Here is a 21462-nt window from a genome sequence, read left to right as displayed (position 1 = left end):
GAGTTTTCTTACGCAGAAATCTGCTCTCCCCTTCTGCTTCAATTACAGGTTAGACACTCCTCGACAAGTAGTCTGATCTATCTTTAGTGCTGCCCACGGGACACATGTTCCCTCACTCTACACACTCCTCACACTTTATCAGGCCACAAAAATAAAGACTTAACAACACAAGATGTTGTTGATCCACGCACATCAGTAATGGCCTTTTTGTGCTCAAATGTGTGACTGAGCGAATTGTTAAGAAGAAAGAAAAACACTGAGGAAACATTTTCAGAAATGAACTGATTGAGTGTGTTTTAAAAGAGCAGAGCAGCACTCTGTCACACTGTCACACAACCGGCTGGTCTATTATACGACCCACAGGGAAAAGGGAGAAGCGTGCTGATTGGTTGACAGAAGTGCTTGTATGTGCAGCTTCGCCTGTTTCTGCGCACAGCTGCTGCACCCAAACGTTTCTGGTCCATTTTTAGCTCAATGTTTTTGTGCTCTTCAATCTCACTTCAATAACGTCACGCTGTGATAAGATGAGACAAAATACGGTTTTGATTTTGGGGGTTCCTTTGAGGAATTGTAGCAAAAGATTCAGCTGAGAAAGAAAACTGTGAAGTGCTGAAGGAAAGCTTAAAAATACCAACGAATCACAAAAAACAACAACCTGCAAACAAAAATTAGAACGTGTGGAGTTTAGTGACTTTAGAATCTGGAGAATTATTTCGATGAAAGATACCTAATGCTTCTTCAAATGTTGTACTTGCTGCTTTTCTTTATCGTATGCGATAGTAACTGTGGACTGTTGGTTGAACCAATGTAATTTAAAGATTGTACCTTGGGTTCTGACAAACTCATCAGAAAGTAACTGACAGTAAGCAGCCCTATTGGAAAAAAATAATGAATGAAACCCAGAAATAAAGGAAAGGGATCTATGTACACGTCGTTTTGAACATGACCGCGGCTGCTCTAAATATCTCTCCCTGTCATCGGTACAGCTCGAGGACGAGCTATTCGAGGGCTTTGACAGCATTGTCTCCGCAGCTCGTCGGCCACCTGACACTGGGGGCTGAATCGTGACGGCATATCCCCGGCCTGAGTGGCCAGTTGCTTCTTTCAGTCTGTGACAGCAGCTGCACTGCGATTCGGCCCAGTCGGATTCCAGTGGAGCCGAAGCAGGCAGGGGGCAGAAGGAGCTATATTTAGAGAGGGGGACGGGATTAAATTGCTGGGTCTTCACTCTGAGAACCTTTTCTCTGCTCTGCCTTTTCCAGCCAGGACCGACTGCCAAAAGGACCTGTGGCCGCCCCGTCTCCTTCCTCTCTCCGCAGACCCCCTTTTGTTCGCCCGCCATGGACCCCAACGCCATCAAGGAGGAGCTGCGCCTGTTCCAGAGCACCCTGCTTCAGGACGGGCTGAAGGAGCTGCTGAACGAGAACAAGTTTGTGGACTGCACCCTGAAAGTGGGCGACCGCAGCTTCCCCTGCCACCGGCTGATCATGGCCGCCTGCAGCCCTTACTTCAGGGAGATCTTCTTCACCGAGGACGGGAAGGAGGTGGAGAACACCAAGGAGGTGGTCCTGGAGGATGTCGACCCTTCCGTCCTGGACATGGTCGTCCAGTACCTCTACTCGGCCGAGATTGACCTCACCGATGACAACGTCCAGGATATAATTGCTGTGGCGAACAGATTCCAGATCCCTTCTGTGTTCACGGTGTGTGTCAACTACCTTCAGAAGAAGTTGTCCTTGACCAACTGCTTGGCCATTTTCAGGATGGGCCTGGTGATCAGCTGTCCCAGGCTCGCTGTGGCGGCGCGCAACTACATCGCCGACCGCTTCGAACTCCTCCACCAAAACGAGGAGTTCCTCCAGCTCGCCGCCCACGAACTGTTCGCCGTCATCGGCGGAGACTCGCTGAACGTGGAGAAGGAGGAGCTGGTGTTCGAGGCGGTCATGGCCTGGGTCCGCCACGACAAGGAGCGCGTCAAGGTCCTGAAGGATGCGTTCAACTGCGTCCGCTTCCGCTTGCTGCCGGAGAAGTACTTCAAGGACAAAGTGGAGACCGACGAGATCATCAAGGCCGACCCGGAGCTCCAGAAGACGATCCGAGCCGTCAGGGATGCCTTCAAGGGGAAGCTTCCAGAGACGCCCAAGAAGGAGGATGGGGAGGAGGGGGCAGACGCGGAGGGAGGCGAGGTGGACAGCCCATTCCCCGGCTTCCTGAACGACAGCCGCAGACACGGCATGTACGTGCGGGAATTCATCGTCATGATCAACGACACGGCGGCAGTGGCGTACGATGTCGGCGAGAACGAGTGCTACCTGGCGGCCATGTCGGAGCAGGTGCCGCGAAACCACGTCAGCCTGGCGTCACAGAGGAACCAGCTCTACCTCATCGGAGGACTGTTTGTGGACGAGGACAACAAAGATGTACCCCTGCAATGTTACTTCTATCTGGTAACGATGTTTTTGTCTTTCACTTGATATTATTTAAAGAAATCGTTGAATAGTTTGGGAATTATTCCTCTTCACTTTCTTGCAGAGATTTAGATGAGTCATGTTAAACTTGATAAACAAGCCGAGTGCCATGTAGTCTCATTATGTTAGCGCGAAGGCCGACATCTCCAGGGCCGGCAACTCCAACACTCGGCAACGCACACCAAAACTATCTCGACTGATAAATTGCACTACATGTAAGAGGAAACATACGTATTTTTAAATTTGGGGTGAACTGTCCCTTTAAATATAAAGCGAGAGCCCAGAGACTGTGAGCTTAGCTGAGACTGGTAGCAGCTAGCATGGCTTTTGATGGGTTAAACCGAAATTATATAGATTAGACTTCAGACATTCGTCAGAGTCAGGCTAGCCGGTTCCTCCTGCATCCAGTCTGTATGCTAAGCTATGTTAACCAAATATGTCCAACTATCGTTAATAAAACAGTGTTTAGTATCAGAGGAGATAAAGAGAGCTAGCTCACGGGTGCTAACAGTGTTTTAATGTACTTTTCTTCACAGTTGGATCCGCTCACATCTGAGTGGGTCGCCCTGCCGCCCATGCCTTCCCCTCGATGCCTCTTCAACGTCGGAGAGAGCGGGAACCTGCTGTTCGCCGTGGCGGGAAAAGACCTCCAGACCAACGAGTCTCTGGACACCGTGATGTGCTACGACGTTGAGTTAGTGGCACTTTTCCCTCCCTCTGTCTTTATTTCTCACCCCGTCTCACCTTTTATACAGTTCTGAGGTGATAATTAACTCCACGAAAGTAACTATGTCGCTTACTTTAATACATATGTGATGTTTGGGTGTTCATGATGTGATCTCATCCTCTTAATTGGTTTCTTCAACAATAATCAAGCTGCTTTTTCTTTGGTTTATAGTTCGGATGTTTAACTTGCTTTATGTTTACAGATGGATTTGGCTCTATACCCCACATGTATCAATTTAGCATATATTTTTTATTTGAATATCAATTCTTCAGGAAGATGAAGTGGAGTGAGACCAAAAAGCTTCCTCTGAAGATCCACGGCCACGCTGTCGTCTCCCACAAAGGAGTGGTCTACTGCATCGGAGGAAAGACGGACGACAAGTGAGTAAATGTGTGTGTGTGTGTGTGTGTGACCTTACGCCGTGAGCAGCAGCTGTTTGTAGTCTATCATTCTGCCAGACTGCAGAGCTGCACGGTACTGAGACAACAATTACACTGCTGGAAGATACCGATCCTGTGCATCTCTTGCTGGTGTATACTGTGATATTAAAGGGCCTGAACATTACTGACGTGTTGTAATCTTCACTGACTTTACAGCGGTACATGAACAAAACAAGTCCTGAAACCTTAGGCTTTAACGCGGCACGTAATGATAAGCTTAAGTGTGCATGCATTTCAGAAATAGTGAGGAAACAATTCAACCTTCATGGGAAAAAGGAAAATCCCAAAAACGTTTTTCATGTGGAAGGAAGGTGCTTTTTCTAACGATATACAGCAACAGTCCTCCCTTCATCTCCACAGCAAAGCCCTCAGCAAGATGTTTGCATACAACCACAAGCAGTCAGAGTGGAGGGAGCTGGCGGCCATGAAGACGCCCAGAGCCATGTTCGGGTCCATCGTCCACAACGGCAAGATCGTGGTGGCTGGGGGAGTGAACGAGGAGGGCCTCACCGCTTCATCTGAAGCCTACGACTTCACGACAAACAAGTAGGGTTCTGGTTTAACTTTTAATCGTGTTAAAAGTTTCCACAAACAACCACATGTAGACGTCATTATTGTCACCCCAAAGTCTTCAATATTCCATGAATAAATAACACATCATGAAGTAAAGACGTGAACACAATACGTCAAATAAGGAAACAAATGAAACCAATCAATTGTAAAATGATAACATATTAAATGGAGTCATTAAGATATTTTGACTTTCTTATTTTCATAATAGAATTTGTTTTATTGTAAATGATGCTTCCCAGCTAACGAGCTAGTTCCTGTTTACTCTAGCGACCACAGAGATCTGCGTTAGCTGAATGAACCAGCTAGCTGCTTCCGTTAGCACTGGCTCTTCGGCTTGATGCTGAGGTAGGCAGCATGCACAGCTTTGTTAAGTTAAATAAAAACAGAGCTTAGTCTTAGAGGGTTCACTTACAGCAGCAGCTTGTTGGGACTCCATATCCCACGTCTCAGGCGGAAAAAAAAGTAAACTGGATGAAAGTACCAAGGTACAACAAAGACATCGAGAGCTCCATCTTACACCTGACCTTCTCCTCATGTCGCATCTCCTCAGGTGGGAGGCCTTCGCAGATTTCCCCCAGGAGAGGAGCTCCGTCAACCTGTTGACCAACGGCGGCTCGCTGTACGCCGTGGGCGGCTTCACCATGGTTCAGACGGAGAACGAGGAGGTGGCCCCCACGGAGGTCACTGACATCTGGCAGTAAGTCTCCTGGAGGTATGGGACCACTGGTTTGTACATGTTTTGGGTACCGCTGACCGTCCTCTTGGTCTCGTCAGGTACGAGGACGATAAGAAGCAGTGGAGCGGGATGCTGAGGGAGATGCGTTACGCTGCCGGCTCCTCCTGTGTGTCCATGCGCCTCAACGCTGCCAGGATGCCCAAACTGTAGACAGAACAAGTTCTTTCTTTCATAACCCCCCCCCACCCGACACCCACCTCATCCCCCAGCGAGCTGCCTCCGAGGCGTCTCATCCTCGCCACTCAGACTTCTGTGTGCCGAGTTGATCTTTGACATAAATCTTTCTCTGAACTCAGATGATTTCTATCTGTACTATAAACACTCGCTCCTGCTGCTGCTTCAAAGACTGCACCATCCCCACAGTATTAAAGAAAAAACACCATTTAGATTGATCCATAAGGCTGCTTACACCATTTCTAGCATTTTCTTTTTCTTTTGTAAAATAAACATTTGTAAACTTCTGCTTCTTTTACTGCTCCTGCCTTTGTGTGATCGACAGAAAAGTGACATTACAGAGACTGTCAACACGTCGAGGCAGAGGAGATGTATATTTGTCGGCGTCTTTGTACTTTCAGGTGAACAAGGAAATGGAGCTGGGTTAACAGCAGGTAAGTATGAACACTTAAACGCAGCATAATGATCTTCCACGCCTGCGTCAACATGACGGTGGGCGACTGCGGGTCAAGTTCAAGAAGTGGAGACGACAAAACGCGACCTGGAGAAGTTGAGGTATCCTGAATCCCAACGGTGTCTTTCACATGTTCTTACACTTACGGTCACAGCAGGATGACGCGGGAGACGGAGGAGCTCACACCACATTGAACCTGCGGCTGATCTTGATTATTTCCCTCCGGCTCCATCAGCTCTTCTTGGCCGCTTGAATGCATTTACCGCCAACCGACGATGATGTCGGTTTAGGGCTTCCGTAGTTAATGGTTGATAAAAAATACATTTCCTCCACATCATTTCAATGAGGACACGTTATGTCCTTGAAATCTGACTCGACATGCAATGTGTAAATGACCCCTCTCACATCTCCTCACGTCTACAACGAGAGCACGTTGCACATCTCACCGTGTGTCCTGAGAGGCTTTTTCACCTGCTTGTTGAGGGAAAGGAGGTTTTTGTTTGCTTGGTTCCCGCTGAGTTTGCCTGAGTGTTTGTTTCTCTGCCGGTCTGCTCGCCTCTGGGTTCACACCGCTGCTCTCGCCTTCCTCCCTCCAGCAGTAATTGCCAATCGCAGAGGGAAAAGGAAACGATGACTCGCTTGCAGTCTATTTTTTCATCAGCCAACAACATAATGGCTAATCTGTGGAAATGTTGCTCAGCTATCATGAAGTCACACCCCCGTTTTGAGCATATATGCGTTTGTAAAATTGCTTTTCATACTCAACAGCCATGGAACACAGCAACTGCACCGGCGTGGACCGGCCGCTGACGCCGTCATCTTCATCGTGGGCCTGGTGGGCAACGTGACCTCCGTTTGGCCCCACGCGAGCAGCCCGTGTCGGGTGCGAGCGCGCCGCGTGACCGTGCCGCGTGACCGTGCCGCGTGACCGTGCCGCGTGACCGTGCCGCGTGACCGTGCTGGTCCTGGTGGCGTTCGTGGTGCGCTTCCTGCCGTGTCACGTCTTGCGCGTGTTGCGGACCGAAACCCGAGAGAACGTGGAGCACACGGCGTGCTTGGTGGACCGTAATGTTGTCTCTTATAAAGTGTCCTATGAGACAACAGTTTATGTTCCCCTGTATTTGTTCCTGTTGTATTGATAATCCTATAAAATTTATATATATTAGGCCCATTGAAGTGATATTCCGAGAAGAAACGTGGTCGTAAATGTACGAGAAAAACTTCAATGTTCTCTGATATTGAAGTTGTAAATTGACAAGAATAAAACTTTGCAGAGTTGCATCAAGCGATAACTTTTGTGCGTCAGGAACTACAACGTAATATAAAACGTACTGCAAGGAAATCACGTGTTCCACGCTGTTGCACCTCCACAACAGCGCGCGTGTGGCCCTCCCTGTCTACTGGTGGCGTCTGTCCAACTTTGCAAAGTGAAGCAATCTGGTTACTTGATCAATTTGTAATTTTTTTTGTAAATTTACGACTTTGATCTCTGATCGTCTGAGTTTTTGTTCCCTAAACATTACTCCACTCCCTCAGGGTCCATGCTTTTTCTTTATTTCATTCCTTGAGAGGAAGGTCACTTTATCTCAATTCATCATTTAACTTTTTTCTCCTTTCTTTTTTCCACGATACCTTAGAAATGGATGCCAATTTTAAAACGACATCCATCATCATGGTTTGCTGCGTTTTTCTCCCCCGACAGTGTGATGAACCCGGATTTTACAGCCCGACACCTCCCGCAGCTACTGATCTGTGAAAGACTCTCTGCAGATGCTCTCACCTTCCTCAATCCCCGATCAATCCCCGATCAATGCGGCCCGTCGCTCTCAGGCCTCGGCGGTCGGAGCGTCGGTGTGTCTGCGTGGATGTGGAAGAAGGCGGCACACGGCATGAAGATTTCAGATTTTTATGGTGAGAACATGCTGTGAAAACAACAAAAACAACAGGGGGAGCAAGGTAGAACAGGTCCGTGTACACATGGGGACCAGAGAGTCCATCGAGGACAAATTTACATGACGGGAGGCTGCATATTTCTTTTCACTGAACACATTTCCTGCGAGAACATAGCCTTTCTTAAAGTTTGTGCTTTGATATTCTTACGAAGCCGAACACCACAGAGTCACGACGAGATTTCACTGATCAACACGGCGCGAGGTCACAAACATGACACAGAGGGTCCTTTCAGGGTCTTTCACCGCGTTAAAAATTGGCCTTCCTTGTGTTTTTCATTTTTTTCAATTTTTCAGTTCTACTAATCGTGAGCTTTGAAGAACATTCAAGGCTAACGGGGAAAGAAATGAAATACAATTCACGACTGCAGAACCAAAAATTCCCATCAGGAAGGAAAAACCAAAAAAAAAATACAAAATGTTGCCATGACAAATACATCCATCATAAATAGTAAGACACCATTCGGCAGTCCGACATGAGAGCTAAGAGGGCGGGAAGGTTTTTGGCAGATTCACAGCAGAGGAGAGTAAAGCGCAACAACAACAGCGATCCACCAGCGATCAGTTAGTTCGGTGCCGTTTAGTTCCCGCCTCCTCACCACCTCACCACCTGGCTGCTGTAGTCCTCTGTGGTGGCTACCTCCTCCAGCGCCTTCATCTGCTCCTCTTCCTCCCCTCCTCCTCCTCCTAGTCTCCACAGCTCCGCCAGATAGGTCCTGTGCAGCCGCTGCCTCTGCTGCCTCTCCTGCCACCTCCTCTCGCGCTCCTCCTGGTGCTGCCTCTGGCGGTTGTGCTGATAGCGCCGGAGGAACAGCTCCTTGGCGTACTCGTACAGCTCCACGTCGAGGGCGTTCAGGCCCTCGATGCGCCAGCGCACCTTCTCGCTGATGCCCACGCTGGCGGCGCGCGTGCTGTTGATCTGCGTGAAGGCCCGGATGAAGCGCAGGCCGAACGTCCGCTCGAACAGGTACTGCGTCTTGCGCTGGAACTCCGTCAGGCCGTAGAAGACCATGTTGCGCAGGTTGGCCTTGGCGCTGGCGAGCAGCACGCGGCCCCGCTCCAGCTCGCTCACCGGCGACATGTTGTAGCAGCCCACCAGGCTGAGGTCGGCCAGCATGCGCACCTGCCGGTTGTTGGCGAGGTTTGAGGAGCAGCTCATGAAGTCCGCCAGCGGCACGCCGGTCCAGTCCTCGCCGCTGTAGCAGGCGGGGAGCTCGTCCTGGGTGGGCGGGCGGCCGTCACACATGTGGAGGGCGGTTTTCCAGGTGGCCCCTCGCTGCACGTGCTTCCACTCGCTGAGGTAGCGCGACACGGGGTCACGCAGCATGGTGATGTAGTAGAAATTCCTGCGGAGACAGGAAACGAGATGCATGAGATGAGGCCTACTCGTGCGCATCCGAAAAGACGACAAAGCGTAGCTTACCGGTGTCGAATACTCGATGTGAATCGATGTGCGTTTCCATAAAACTCTCCTAAAACTAAACCACAGAGGGATACGCCATCATTTTACCAGGAGGGAAACACTATTCAACAGGGGAACAGACTTGGACATAACACCGGCAGCTGCACTTTGAGTAATGTTTAAAACTTTTCTTTTGGAGAGCCGAGACACCCCGAGCATGCACTGAGAGTGTGTGATTAGGGTTTCAATGAAAAACATCATCGATTGAGTCGGAGGACATAGAAAGCAATGCAAACCGAGCAGGGATTGCATTTAATGTGGTGCAGATGTGTAATTCATGTTGTTTTTCTCACTCCAGCGCCTTCCACTGGTAATGGCTTTTCTTTCCCTCCTCTCCAGCACCTTTCGTGTTCCTCTGATCTGCCACGAACAACGCTTCAAAAAGAATTGCCGTAACTCAGCTGAGAAAAACACCTTTTCAACCAACAAACACGTCTCTCTCTCTCTTATCTATCGAGTTCAGAGATGACCGGCATAGCGGAGAGGCGACTAAAGGAGTCGGTGCCGGGAGAGAATTTCTGCCGTTTGCAAAGATGAAAGGGAAATTGAAAATGCTCATCTTGTGCGGCGTGACCTCACGATGTCAGACCCCGACCAGATATAAAGCCCCGATGAAAAGCTGAACATTCGATGTCTTTCTTTCCTCACGGCTGCGGTTTATTTCCTGGGAGCTTCAATTCAACGTTAAGTAAAGAATTCACATGGAAGGACGTTTTACAGCAACGCCGCTCTGGACGATTCTCTTCTCAACCCATTTTACTGAGTGAACAGTTCCCCTTGTTCTCGTTCCTCTGTCTTCGACCACCGCTGGTGTACAACAGTATGTTACATTTTCTCTTGTGAGTTATAGTCTCGGTGGACTTAACCCTGTGTTTCATCTTATTTAGTCTCTTAATAGACAATTCTCGCAAAAAAGAGTGCCACGAATATAAAATAAGCCGAGTGTACGGCAAACAAATTGCTTACTTTCCCTGTTAAATCTACAAGATGCGTATTTGAGTCCTGTTTAGAGACCCTTTGCAGAATTTCCGTTGTTTGACTCAAGAAAAAACGTTTTTCTATTCCATTTTTAGCAAAGGATGGATTGAAACAATAAAAGGAAAGGATGTCGTGAAGCGTCACCGATGCCGATTACAGGTACGTCACGCAAACATGACACCTTCTGTTAAAACGCATTGATCGCCATCAGTTCAGTCCCTTCGCTCTGAATCCACTGTGTATTCGATGTAAAGACGGCCGCGTTGACAATATGAGCAGCTGCGATTGTTTCGATTTGCTGAATGGAGAAATTAGATTGAGGGAGCAGTAGCCAGCGAGCAGATAGTGCACAGCTAAACAGCCTTAAAAGGTCCACGATTTAGCACTTATAGATACCAATCAGGAGTGACATGTACTTAAGTGAGCCCCATAATGATATCATGGCAGAACGCACCCGCAGACAGGCCCGCCACCCGGAGATAATGGCCATCCACAGTGGAACCTAAGTGAATTACCCTGCCGTCTTTGCCGGGTTGAGCGGACAGCGCTAGATGAATGGACCGGCGCCTCTCAAAGCGGCCCCTTTGTTGTACTTCCTGGAAAGCGGCTCAGTCTTTTCCTCCTCCCCGTGCCTATCATCTATCCGCGGGACAGCCCGGATCGATGAATGTCCACGCAGCCCCGCCTCGCCGCGTCTGCGCTTTCATCGTGACCTATTGATAAAGAGCAGCAAATGTCAAAGCTCTCCTCTTACTCGTGTCGGGGACGGAAGCCGGGTTCAGATTGTGAAGGCCGGGAGTAATTACTCGCCAGAAGAGTGGCCGAGGGTGTCCCATGCAGGGAACAGGAAGTGGCACGAGCATTTTATCCTTGATGCATCCGTTCTGATCCAAAAATGGGTTTTCAATAGAAACATCTCATCCAAAAACGTGATGTCTTCTTAAGACCTGTAATTGGGTTTTTTTGTCCACTAGGGGAGAGACTTTTTACACATCCAGCAGACACACAGTGACATTTATTTGAAGCCTTGTTTGTGGCCACGTGATGATGTCATTCCAGTTTGTCAGCAGAATTACGGAAAAACTACATTAAACTCCATTTACATTAAACTTAGCGTAAGGGTGAGTATTTTTCCAGCACGACTGCTAACCGGGGCTACAGCAGCTTTAAATGTTCAGGTGCTTCTAAATGATTACGTGTTCTTGTCAAATCCCTGCATATCCAAAGAAGAGAGACCATCTTTGCCTTCTGTCTAGCTGTTCATTGGTCGACGAGGTTATTTGATGACCTGAAAACAAGCCCTGTCCACGTCATCTGCCATTCGCCCCGGTTTATTCCACGCCAGTGCCTAAGCGCTCTGCTAATGCGCTAAATGGCTTTCAAGTCTTTCAGGCCTGAACGGGACAAAGTGGGAACACTTTCCATGTTTTCGGATTCCCTGATCGATCGCGCCCAAAATCTAATGTTCTCGGGGAGGTTTGAGTGAACGCGCGAGACGCTGATTCTGCCACATAATGGCACAATCTCCGGCAACACGCAGCCGCGTGCCATCATGCGTGCTTGTTCCAGAAGGTAAAGTTAAATCAGCTTGTCGCATTCTGCCACCGATCAATCCGACGCCTCGTTCGCGACCTTCTCGCTGTGTCACCTTTTTCCATACAGCAGGCCTATTGATCGGGGCCTCTCTCTCTCCCTCTCTCTCTAAATCACCATCAAACGGCTACAGAGGAAACTCGCAGCAAACGATCGATATCTGCCTTGTTAATTCACTCCCTACCATCAAGGACACAGTCAGGCTCACGATAAAAGCCTTGATGGAAACTATTTACGCCGCTGACGAAGCAGCCCATCTGTATCGATGGCAATCTTATTTAGTGAATCTTTATTTTAAATTGTATATACACATGATGTATTTTCAAGTTGCTTTTCGTCGCGGCGTGTCTGAAGAATGGCTTCGACTCCACACCGAAGTCGGGGTGTTGATAACTCTCACAGACGGAGATGTTTCTGTGCCCACAAGGGAACCCGCAAGCGTTGCGTTCACGATTTAATTACTGTCTGAAGGAAATGATTTGTTGGATGCTCCTTTTGCGTGTGAAAATAACAGCTTCACGCGCATTTCTCGATGTAGAAGGTGTCGTTCACAGGGAATCATCACCACACTCCCTTCATCTCTGCGGAGCGTTTTAGCGTCTTTCAGCAGATTGTTTCTGTTTCACGGCTTCAATGGGTCGGTTCACTCTCACAGCTCTCATAGTCTCGTTTCCAGCTGTGGCGGCGAAGTCCATACAGCAGACAAAGTTAGCAGGTGCAGTGGCGTGTTGAATGAGCCTCTGCAGGGAGAACTTTAGCCCTCAGACCAGGAAAGATTTAGTGGAAAATCAGATAAAATATCAGCCTGCTTCAAGCGGGATTTTCACTCCTCTGATTCTCTCTCTCTGTTCTAATTTCATCTTTGTCTGCCAATTACGGGCAAAATGAACCCGGTCCCCATCTGCGGCACAGCGGGATCACCGCCAGACAAGCCCACACACGCAAACACTCTCCTTCAGGCCTAAACGATCCGCCAATAGCACAACCCGCTCATGGGGAGCATCGGCGCGTAGAATCAACTGATGGACACATCTGTGCAGTGTGAGGAGAGAGGAGATGAGCAAGGAGACTGTGATCTTCATCGGCTGCAGATATGAGATGCTATTTCAGGCGATAAAGGAGAGGAACAAAAAGCCCCAGGGAGGCTGATGCGGAGACGAGGGAACCGAGCGCGAGCTGTCCAGGCAGGCGAGGGTGTGAAGATGTGGTTTTGCTGAAATCTAGGCGACAGACTCTGGGAGGGGCTGCAGCCGACATCAATTAAACCCCGCAGAGTATTCAATGCGAAATCATCTTCTTCTAGGGGACAGAATCATCCATCTGTGTTCCTGTTAAAACTTATTTCACGTAGCTGCATTTTCCCGGAGTTCCCAGAGGTTATTTGTTTGTGCGTAGTGTTCGTCCACGCACACTGCAACCTTCCGCGTGCAGCTTTAGTAGCTTTAGCGTCTTACCCTTTCCCTGACATCTTAATCTTTGCGAGGTGTCAGCCGGTCCTTTCGGTCCATGTAGATATGGAAAGGATGAATGAGAGACCGTGCTCTGCAAAGGTCACGTCTACCCACACAAACCGCTGAGGGATTTCTGAAAGGCAAAGCACTTTTTAAGCAAGCTGTGAAGGCCGCTTCCAACGCGGCGTTTGTATGTTTTCCTGCAGCATCGAGTCTTCTTGAAAGTGGCGAGAGCGACTTTACGGCTTGTATCCTTCCTGTTGTAATCGCTCTGTAAATGAAAGATCGTGCTAGTTCCCGCTCACCTACATAACATCAACGGCGACACGGACTTTGACGAATCGGATGCAGTTCCCGTGCATCTTGAAACGGTTTCGTTCCGCGATGACTTACGGAAAAAAGTCTGACGGCACAAAAACAGCAGCCATGAGGTGGTTTGATGGACGGCACATAGTGATCCGTCTAGCAGAGGCCTCTGATGCTTCTTCTCTTTCAACAAATGCACTGTTTTGTGAAAAGAAATCTCCAATCCAGCCGACAGGTTTCCGTATAAATCTGGAGTTCTGGATTAATCCCCCTGTCTAAAATAAAACCTGTCTTCGACTGCCCCTAATCCCTGTAAGGAGCGTGGCTGAGTTTTTGGAACAATGCGTGGCTGTCAGCAGCTTGAATTAACTTGACGTGTAAGCCTCGAGACTGACACTGGAGTCAAAAGCAACGTTGCCGGTAAAAGGGCAGTGTTACGCCTCAAGCGTTTTTAAGGAATGCTCTCCGTTTCAAGCGGAACACATTTTCTCAGTAATATACATCCCTCTCTGACGTCTCTGCGCATTGCTCTCTTTGGTTGAGGCTTTAAACCGACTCACTGCGACTGTCAGGGAAGATTAATGTCAAAAGCTTCAAACCGGATGTTTTTCCACGAATTTCAGTAAAACATGGTTTAGAATTAGGAACCTAAAAATCCCATATCTTAAAAACTGCATTTAGATGAAACCATCTCTCTCACCCTCCCTTTTTGAGAACTAAACCTCGTCAACTTCCTGCATATTTGAATGCCTTTAGTGTCATTATCACCAGCAATCGAGTGCCATCACCAAACGAACAGCTAAAACCACCTTAACTGTGAACTAATTAGACTCTGGCTGATCCGTCTGCCGGCCGGTCTGCGTTCTTTGCTCTAATCTGGAATAATGAGGTCAGTAATAAGGTTACGCTCTCCGACAAGCTCAGCGTGAGGCCGGCTGCCGTGGACGAACGGGCAGCAGGGCGACAGAAGCGCGTCTGGTCCGCACGGCATTTTCGTAGCCCGCTGCGTTGCGAAAGCTGCAACTTCATGACCACGTGCTACTCGCCGAAGTTTGCGTATTAGGAGGGAAATTGCCAGACAGTGGGAGGGCGGATGGATAGATGTTGCTACGTGAGAAGTGAGTGAATGATGAAAGGAAGGAAGGAGCGAACAAAAGAGAAACCCTACAGGAGGCGAGGTTATAAGTCTCAGTGTGGTTCTCCTTTATAAATGTGCAAGAGCTAAATCCAGCCATTGAAAGGTGTGTTTCAATGCCCACCAGTTCCCATAATGCATCGCTCGCTGAGCTTTAAGAAAACCAGAGCCGGAAGCCACACCAACCCGTCTGGTGACCATACCAGAGGGTCACAACATAATTCTCACCGGTCCTGAGAGGATTTATGTGGTACGAAATAACAAAACCCAAAGTTCTAATTACAGGAAAGATATTTGGACATGGTTAGAGGTATGCTTTTTGCTGAAACATAGGTTAATGTACCTCTTAATGCCTCCATTTAAATGATTCATTCAGTTACCTGAGTAGCCTTGAGATAGGTGTGGGCGTCATCCATTCCCCTGATGTTTGATCCCTGACCGTCTGCGCTCGCGTCGCCATATACGACTTGCATAAGACGAGAGTCATCCTTCAGAGCATGCCGTTACTGATCCGGATTGTGTTTCCCAATCCGTCTCGGAAAGAATGTTCTGAGTGCTTTTATGAAATGCATCAGCCTGGAACTAAATGATTCTGTCTGGACTTCTGGTAGAACGCAATGGGGATTCTACATACATGCATATATATCAACATATAATGGAAAAACAATCTATCTTAACTCCTGTAAGAAAAGGCTGAAACACACGCAAATCTACCAAAGCGGAGTGATCTTACAGAATGGATCAGCGCGGCATTATATGTTGCAGTAACACGCCGTAACTCCTCCATCACAGAGCGCCGTCATCGCCCAAAGTGACAGGACGAGGACCTTTCAGCTCCGACCCAAACCGCGGCATGAAACCCGGCGGGCAACACGGCATGAAAGCTCTGCGTCGTCCCCGCCCAGCCGTTTGAATGCGAAGCGACAGGAGGGCTCCGCTTAATTCCACCGTCTTATTATTTTCCAGGCCCATTCCGATGGCCCCCTGATATTTTCAAACGTCTGGATTTTCGCCGGTGTGTGGGCGGAAAAGTCACGCAGGCATTGCCCCCGGGAAATGAGGAGCTAATGTGACAGGTTTGCGGCTGCTGATGAGTTGTGACTCACAACCCGTTCGGCATAAATCACGGGTATAGAGTGAGTTATGACTCATGGTGCGTTTGGCTCAAATTTGATACCTTCCTCTCTCTATCTATCTATATATCCATCTATATAGATATAAGTGCATCTGGTCATATGTGACAACTGTGCACACAAGACGTCACTGTAACAACAAGGAATTTACAGCGAAAGTAGCAGAGTTAATTAAAGAAACATGCACGTTCCAACATCTTAACCGGTGGCTTTGAACGCAGCGGATACAAGATGTGTTCTCTCAGCGGCTGGATGCCGGATCCCCAAAGCTCCTCGGGAGCCGCGTTGACCTCTGACCTCTCTCTGACTCGCGTCTCTGCAATGTGCGGCGCCGGTGATGCGTGCGGATTGTTTGATGGTATTGAGCTGACAAGTGTTGACTGGAGTGTTGTTGACTCGCTCGTAGTGCTGATATGGCTCTGAGGCGCCTCGTCACAACGATTTCAAAAGGGTGAAAGTAAGTCTGATGGCAGCCACTGAGGACAGTTAAAGGATTGGAAGGGTTCTTGAAGTTGCCGTCCTCCCCCCCTCCCCCTCCCTCCTCCCCCCTTTAACCTTAACATATGGAGATTTGCACGGCACAAATAACAACACACGGCGGACAAAGAAAGCCGGAGACAAATCTGTTACCACGGAAAGAAATCGGGTTACCTTTTGACTTAGAGCCTCGAGGTGAACAGAAGCTTAACAGCTCGCTTATAATCTACCGACGGAACGCCTCTCGTGTTGGAGCCGCTCACAGCCCATGAGGGACATTGTCATCCATTCATTTTCTGTTAATTGATGAATCAATTAATCGACTGATCATTTCAATTACTCTCTGTATTCTGTGTTAGTGCGCGCTCATAACTCATTCGTCTTTTGTGAGTGAATACTGCTCAGTACTTTTGCACGCACTTGAGAGAGTGAATGAGTGAACAAGTGTGAGTGAGTGAATAATTGTGATTAAGTAAGTGACGAAATGGAGTGAATAATGGTGAGTGAGTGACGAAATGAAGGAATGAATATTTGTAATTGAGTAAGTGACTAAATGAAGGAGTGAATAAGCGTGAGGGAGTGAATAAGCGTGAGGGAGTGAATATTTGTAATTGAGTAAGTGAATAAATGAAGGAGTGAATAAGCGTGAGGGAGTGAATATTTGTAATTGAGTAAGTGAATAAATGAAGGAGTGAATAAGCGTGAGGGAGTGAATAAGCGTGAGGGAGTCGGTGTGAGGGAATGGGTGAGTGGATAGGTGAGAGAGTGAATAACTGAGACCGAAGGAGTGAGTGAACAAGGGAGTGACTAAGTGGGAGTGAATGAGTGAGTGACCTAATATTAAACATTGGACAGATGATCTGTGAGTGTGAATATAAATGAGTGAGTTAGTGACTGAGTAGAGTGAATGAACAGCCTTAACACTGAGTTAATGAGAGGATCCCCTCGTGAACATATGAATGAGTGAATGAGTGAATGAGTTGAGTAAATCAATTGTATTTCATTATTAATGAACGAGTGGCCGCCCACGTACTGACCACACCTGTCCTGCAGGTCGCCCCTCACCTTTTGTTCTTTTGGGCGCTCTTCTTGTCCCGCTTGTTCATCACCACGGGCACGCAGCTCGTGAGCTCGGTCCAGTCCGCGTGCAGCCCGCAGCTCCAGCCCGTGGAGAACCGGGAGAAGAGCCACGAATCGGCTCTGCCGGGCCGGTGGCAGGTGCACTTCCTCTGGCCGGGCATGCAGTCGCAGGGCTGCTCCAGCTGGATGTTTTTCACCAGGTGCCGCCCGAACGTCGTGCCGCCGGTCTTCTGAATGTGGAGGAACACCATCACGTCGTCGCCCCGGATGTTGAAGTCGACGTGCCTGTCCAGGTCCCGCGCCGTGAAGTTAAATTTGGACGTGATTTTGGAGGGCAGGTCCTCGTCCAACTCCGGCTCCGTGTAAACTGAGTCGAACCCCGACGAGTACCGCTGGTAGAGCCCTTGGTCGGCACTTCTAAAGTAGCACGTGTTGCTGTCCGCCGGGCACACGTACTGGTAGCCGATCATCAGGAAGAGCACCGCCGCAATGGGGATGAAGATGAGTCTGTTGAACTTCTCCTCCATGGTGGGAAACTGAATCACGGCAACGTGACGTCCCCTCGTCTCATCCTGCCGCCGCACTTTAAACTACGTGGCGCTCCTGTCAGTTAAAAAAAGATGGACTGTAAAGCCACGCGCAAGAGTGATTTCCTGCGGGGCAGCTTTGACTGGCCTCGTCCCGCACGAGAACGGGTCAACTTCTCGAACTTGAAGCTGTCGCACTGTACGCATTCAGTGAAAGGCTATTTCCTAAAACATTCAGGCATCATTTTTTCCTTAAAAATGTCAAACTGGTGGCGTTGCTCGCGTGCAAATGACACGTTTTTATTAAAGAGCGAAACGGCACATCCCCGCGCGAGGAGCGTTCGGGCTCGGCTGTCCTGCCAGAGCCGACTGCTGATCGGTATCTGAGCTCGGAGCACCAAGCGACAGGTGAGACGAAATTCACACGGTCACTTCCGGTCAATGCTTTCAAAATAAGACCTCTGCCACCCTATTGCGACATTTGACTGCTTTAAATAGGATTAGGGAGAGCTCTAATTAGACGAGCTTTATTCAATTCAGTTGAATCAGAATGAAGAACACGCATGTCAACAACCATCAACTTCAAATAAATGGAATCTCTAAAAGCAGTAAATCACATATTTATTCACAGCCCCCGGTGAACATATCCGTGTTGATCACTCATCACGTAATTAAATACATTTATTCATACCTACTTTGTTTTTGTCACAAAATAAAAAATGCCCAATTTGGTTTGAATGCTTATTTTAACTTGACACCATTATTCTAGTCCTGCATGAAAAAAGGCAGAGCCAACACAAGTCTTATTCATCAAGCCAGAACCCCTTATTGTTAGGTCCTGCATGAGATGACTGCTTCAATGTCATTGCTTCTCCAGTGTCTATCCCTAAATTGTACTTGCTATCGTCATGCACATCACCCCGTTAACCAGAGAGGAGAACGAACCAGCTGGGAGTTGAAATAACCCTTTCGCGCAGAGGCATGCTTTTATTTTGAAGACGGACAAATAAAACTATTTCTGTTGTTGTTGGCGGGCTTGACTCTACATCTGCGCCAGTCATCTGTCCCGGCTGCCGAGCCGGTGACGCAACCGCATCTCTAATCCCACACACTGGCAATTTGAGCGGCCTGGAACGACTGCTGGCGGAAAAATCACTCATTCCGATGATGTCGGACACGTATTGGGAGTTAAAGCGGAAATGATATAAAACGTGATTTTAAAGGGATGTTTTGTTTTTCTTTTTATTGTATTCTTAAATTCATATTCGCCACATGTGCGCCTTTGTTATTACACAGTGGACTTACCCATATCAGCATCAAACACAGCGGTGCGTGTTTATTCCATATGGTGTCATTTTAATAATGACTGTAATAAAAGCGCTCAGGTCCTTTGTACACAACAGTGCATATGCACACGAGGTATGGCTTTAATACCTCAATATATATGTGTGTGTTCGATTATTGTCAGTGGGGCTCCGCGGTGTGAAAAATATAACTTCTGTTATTGCAGTCACCGTGCGGCCGACAGGAACGAGTTAAATCCTCAGGCCAGCGCAGCGAGTCATTTCAGCACCATGGACAGTTTCCAACACGTCAAGTCAATAATTGTGTGTGTGTGTGTGCGCGCGCGCGCGCGTGCCTTCCATTCCGTCATCATCCCACATAGGTTTTCCTATGGACACCGACGGAATCAAACACGTGACGCAGTTGAATCCACAGTCCTGTATGTCCACCGCAGACTCGGACTGAAGGCATGTCAGCCCCTCTGGTAATGGATTTGTAAGCCCATGATCAAAAGCTTTTGTCATTTTATTTTTTTGTTTGCCTTAACGCCCTCCATCAAGGGATTTAACCAGCATGCACTCTGATGCGTATATTCTTTTCAATCCCCTTCCTGCACTTTGCCCCCTTGCTGATACAGTGACTTAATCTGCATGGGAGTTCACCTCTCTTTGTGTCTCTTTGTGTCTCAGAGGAGTCCCCCATCCCTCCGAATCTCTTCTGGAAGTAAGTGTCAGCACAATACACATTCTCTAAAAGGTCATGCAGAAGGGAACTGGACATCAGGTTGTTTGTTTGTTGTTGTTGACGATAACATCCAGTGTCAGCATGCTCTTTACCTGTAAGGCCTCATACACATACACGATATCTCGTCCTGGTTTTTGCAAAGGAAACCTTTTCTATCGACAAATGGCGTGCTGATTAAAGACCGTGCAGGAATCCTGATGAGGGGGGGGGGGGGTCTGCATTAATGTCTTGTGCAGTGGAGCGAGACTTGTGGTGTTCTGGCTGTGCAGCTGGGATATTTACGAGGTCCCTGACGCTCACTCTACACAAGCCTTATGAGAAACGACTACGGTAAAGTGCTGATTCAGCCGGCTGCTGCAGTGTACTATAGGGTCCCGATAATGGAGCTGAAGCTTCCTGGAAATTATGATTGAATTGGTTTGGGATTTCTGTTTGTTTGTTTTTTTATTGACAGCGATCTGATGCCGATGTGCATGTCATTTTACTATTTTCTGGAATGAGTATTGATTTTTAAAATGATGTGGAGGGAAGCTCACGCGGTGGACCTCTGGAGAGCCGAATGTTTCTCGCAAAAGTGGAGGCCGAGCGCGTGTGAGAACGAAGCCGTCAGGCATGCAGATGTGCGCCGCACAAGCTGTCGTATCTGCAGAGTGTGCAGGTGGTGGCGCGTGCTGTCATGGTGACGGCGGCTCCTTCGTCCACCCCTGCCTCGTCCGCCTCCTGTCACGCCTCACCTGCCCACTACACTCCCACTGATCACCTGATCGTCACCTGACTGCTCGCCCTGCTTCCTCGCCACCTCATTAGTCCCCGCGCATTTAATGGGCAGATCACCTGCTGTGGTTTGTCAGGTGTTGCTGCAGTTTTTCTGCCTAATTTCCTGTGTGTGTGTGTGTGTGTGTGGTGTCCACCTTCTGTCAGATAGTTTGCTGGCTGCCGCTGGGGTTTGTTTGTCTGTGATGACAACCTGTTGCTGTTGCTGTGCAGCTCGGCAGAGGACAACCCGCATTCGTCTGCACTCCGCTACAGTGCGAGCACATCGGAGACGAGGCCTGCGATACAATCTGCATTTTCTAGCAGGTAATTGAAGCTTTGGTGGTTGATGGTGATGTGTCTTGCCGCGGCCCGATCAGCTTCCCTGTCCTCACCATCAGCACTGATAGATGTTCATTGTCCCCTCGAGACAGGGCATGCATGTCCCTTCCAGCAGATGTTGATTGAAGCCGCTGAATGAATGTCGGAGGGGAAATTACTGTAATTTCCTCTCGTCAAGCTTTATTGCAGCATGTACTCCGATATTAAGGTCACCTTTTTCTGGCTGCACTGATTCATTTCGACACTGCCGTGCAATTTCACTGGCAAACATAGCACACTTATGTCTCTTTCATACTTGTGTCAAATTACAGAAACCAATTTCACACTTTTCCTTCCGATCGCGGTGCAATGAGAGTCAAACCCTGGTGTTTGACTCTCATTGCACCAGTCTATCAAACCTGCACTGGAACCACTATTGTATGCTTCTTTAGGTAACACCTGATAACAAATATTCCCATTTGATGCTGATTGCCCCAAGGACAGAATAAATGTACTGCGTACTGAGAGTCAATGCGGCGATTAAGGGAATAAACAAGTCAAATAATCCGATTTAAAAAAGGAATAACAAGACGTGAAAGGGCAAGAACGCAAGGACAATAAACATCTATCAGTGCCGATGGTGCCAGGTTAACCGAGCCCTCTGACCCGCGTGCCCGATACCTCAACAGTTCACTAT

The 21462-nt window shown here is 48.4% G+C and overlaps 2 protein-coding genes across 2 annotated transcripts; one reads left to right on the top strand and one right to left on the bottom strand.

Annotated features, from left to right (window-relative positions):
* The first annotated feature begins 1202 nt into the window (after nt 1–1202).
* Nucleotides 1203–5407, top strand: LOC306797111 (kelch-like protein 41b). Its single transcript, XM_079296293.1, has 6 exons — nt 1203–2447; nt 3005–3162; nt 3468–3575; nt 3996–4181; nt 4759–4905; nt 4983–5407. Exons 1-6 carry the CDS (start codon nt 1341–1343, stop codon nt 5092–5094), a joined length of 1818 nt encoding a protein of 605 aa, XP_079152419.1. The 5' UTR covers nt 1203–1340; the 3' UTR covers nt 5095–5407.
* A 2081-nt stretch (nt 5408–7488) lies between these two features.
* On the bottom strand, nt 7489–17997 carry LOC306796968 (heparan-sulfate 6-O-sulfotransferase 3-B-like). Its single transcript, XM_079296069.1, has 2 exons — nt 17122–17997; nt 7489–8867 (listed from the first exon to the last, which is right to left on the bottom strand). Exons 1-2 carry the CDS (start codon nt 17661–17663, stop codon nt 8117–8119), a joined length of 1293 nt encoding a protein of 430 aa, XP_079152195.1. The 5' UTR covers nt 17664–17997; the 3' UTR covers nt 7489–8116.
* Between the last annotated feature and the right edge of the window lie 3465 nt (nt 17998–21462).

The sequence above is a fragment of the Melanostigma gelatinosum genome (genome assembly GCF_949748355.1).
Source record: "Melanostigma gelatinosum genome assembly, chromosome: 24".
NCBI classification, from domain to species: Eukaryota; Metazoa; Chordata; class Actinopteri; order Perciformes; family Zoarcidae; genus Melanostigma; species Melanostigma gelatinosum.
This window is presented reverse-complemented; position numbering and strand designations above follow the sequence as displayed.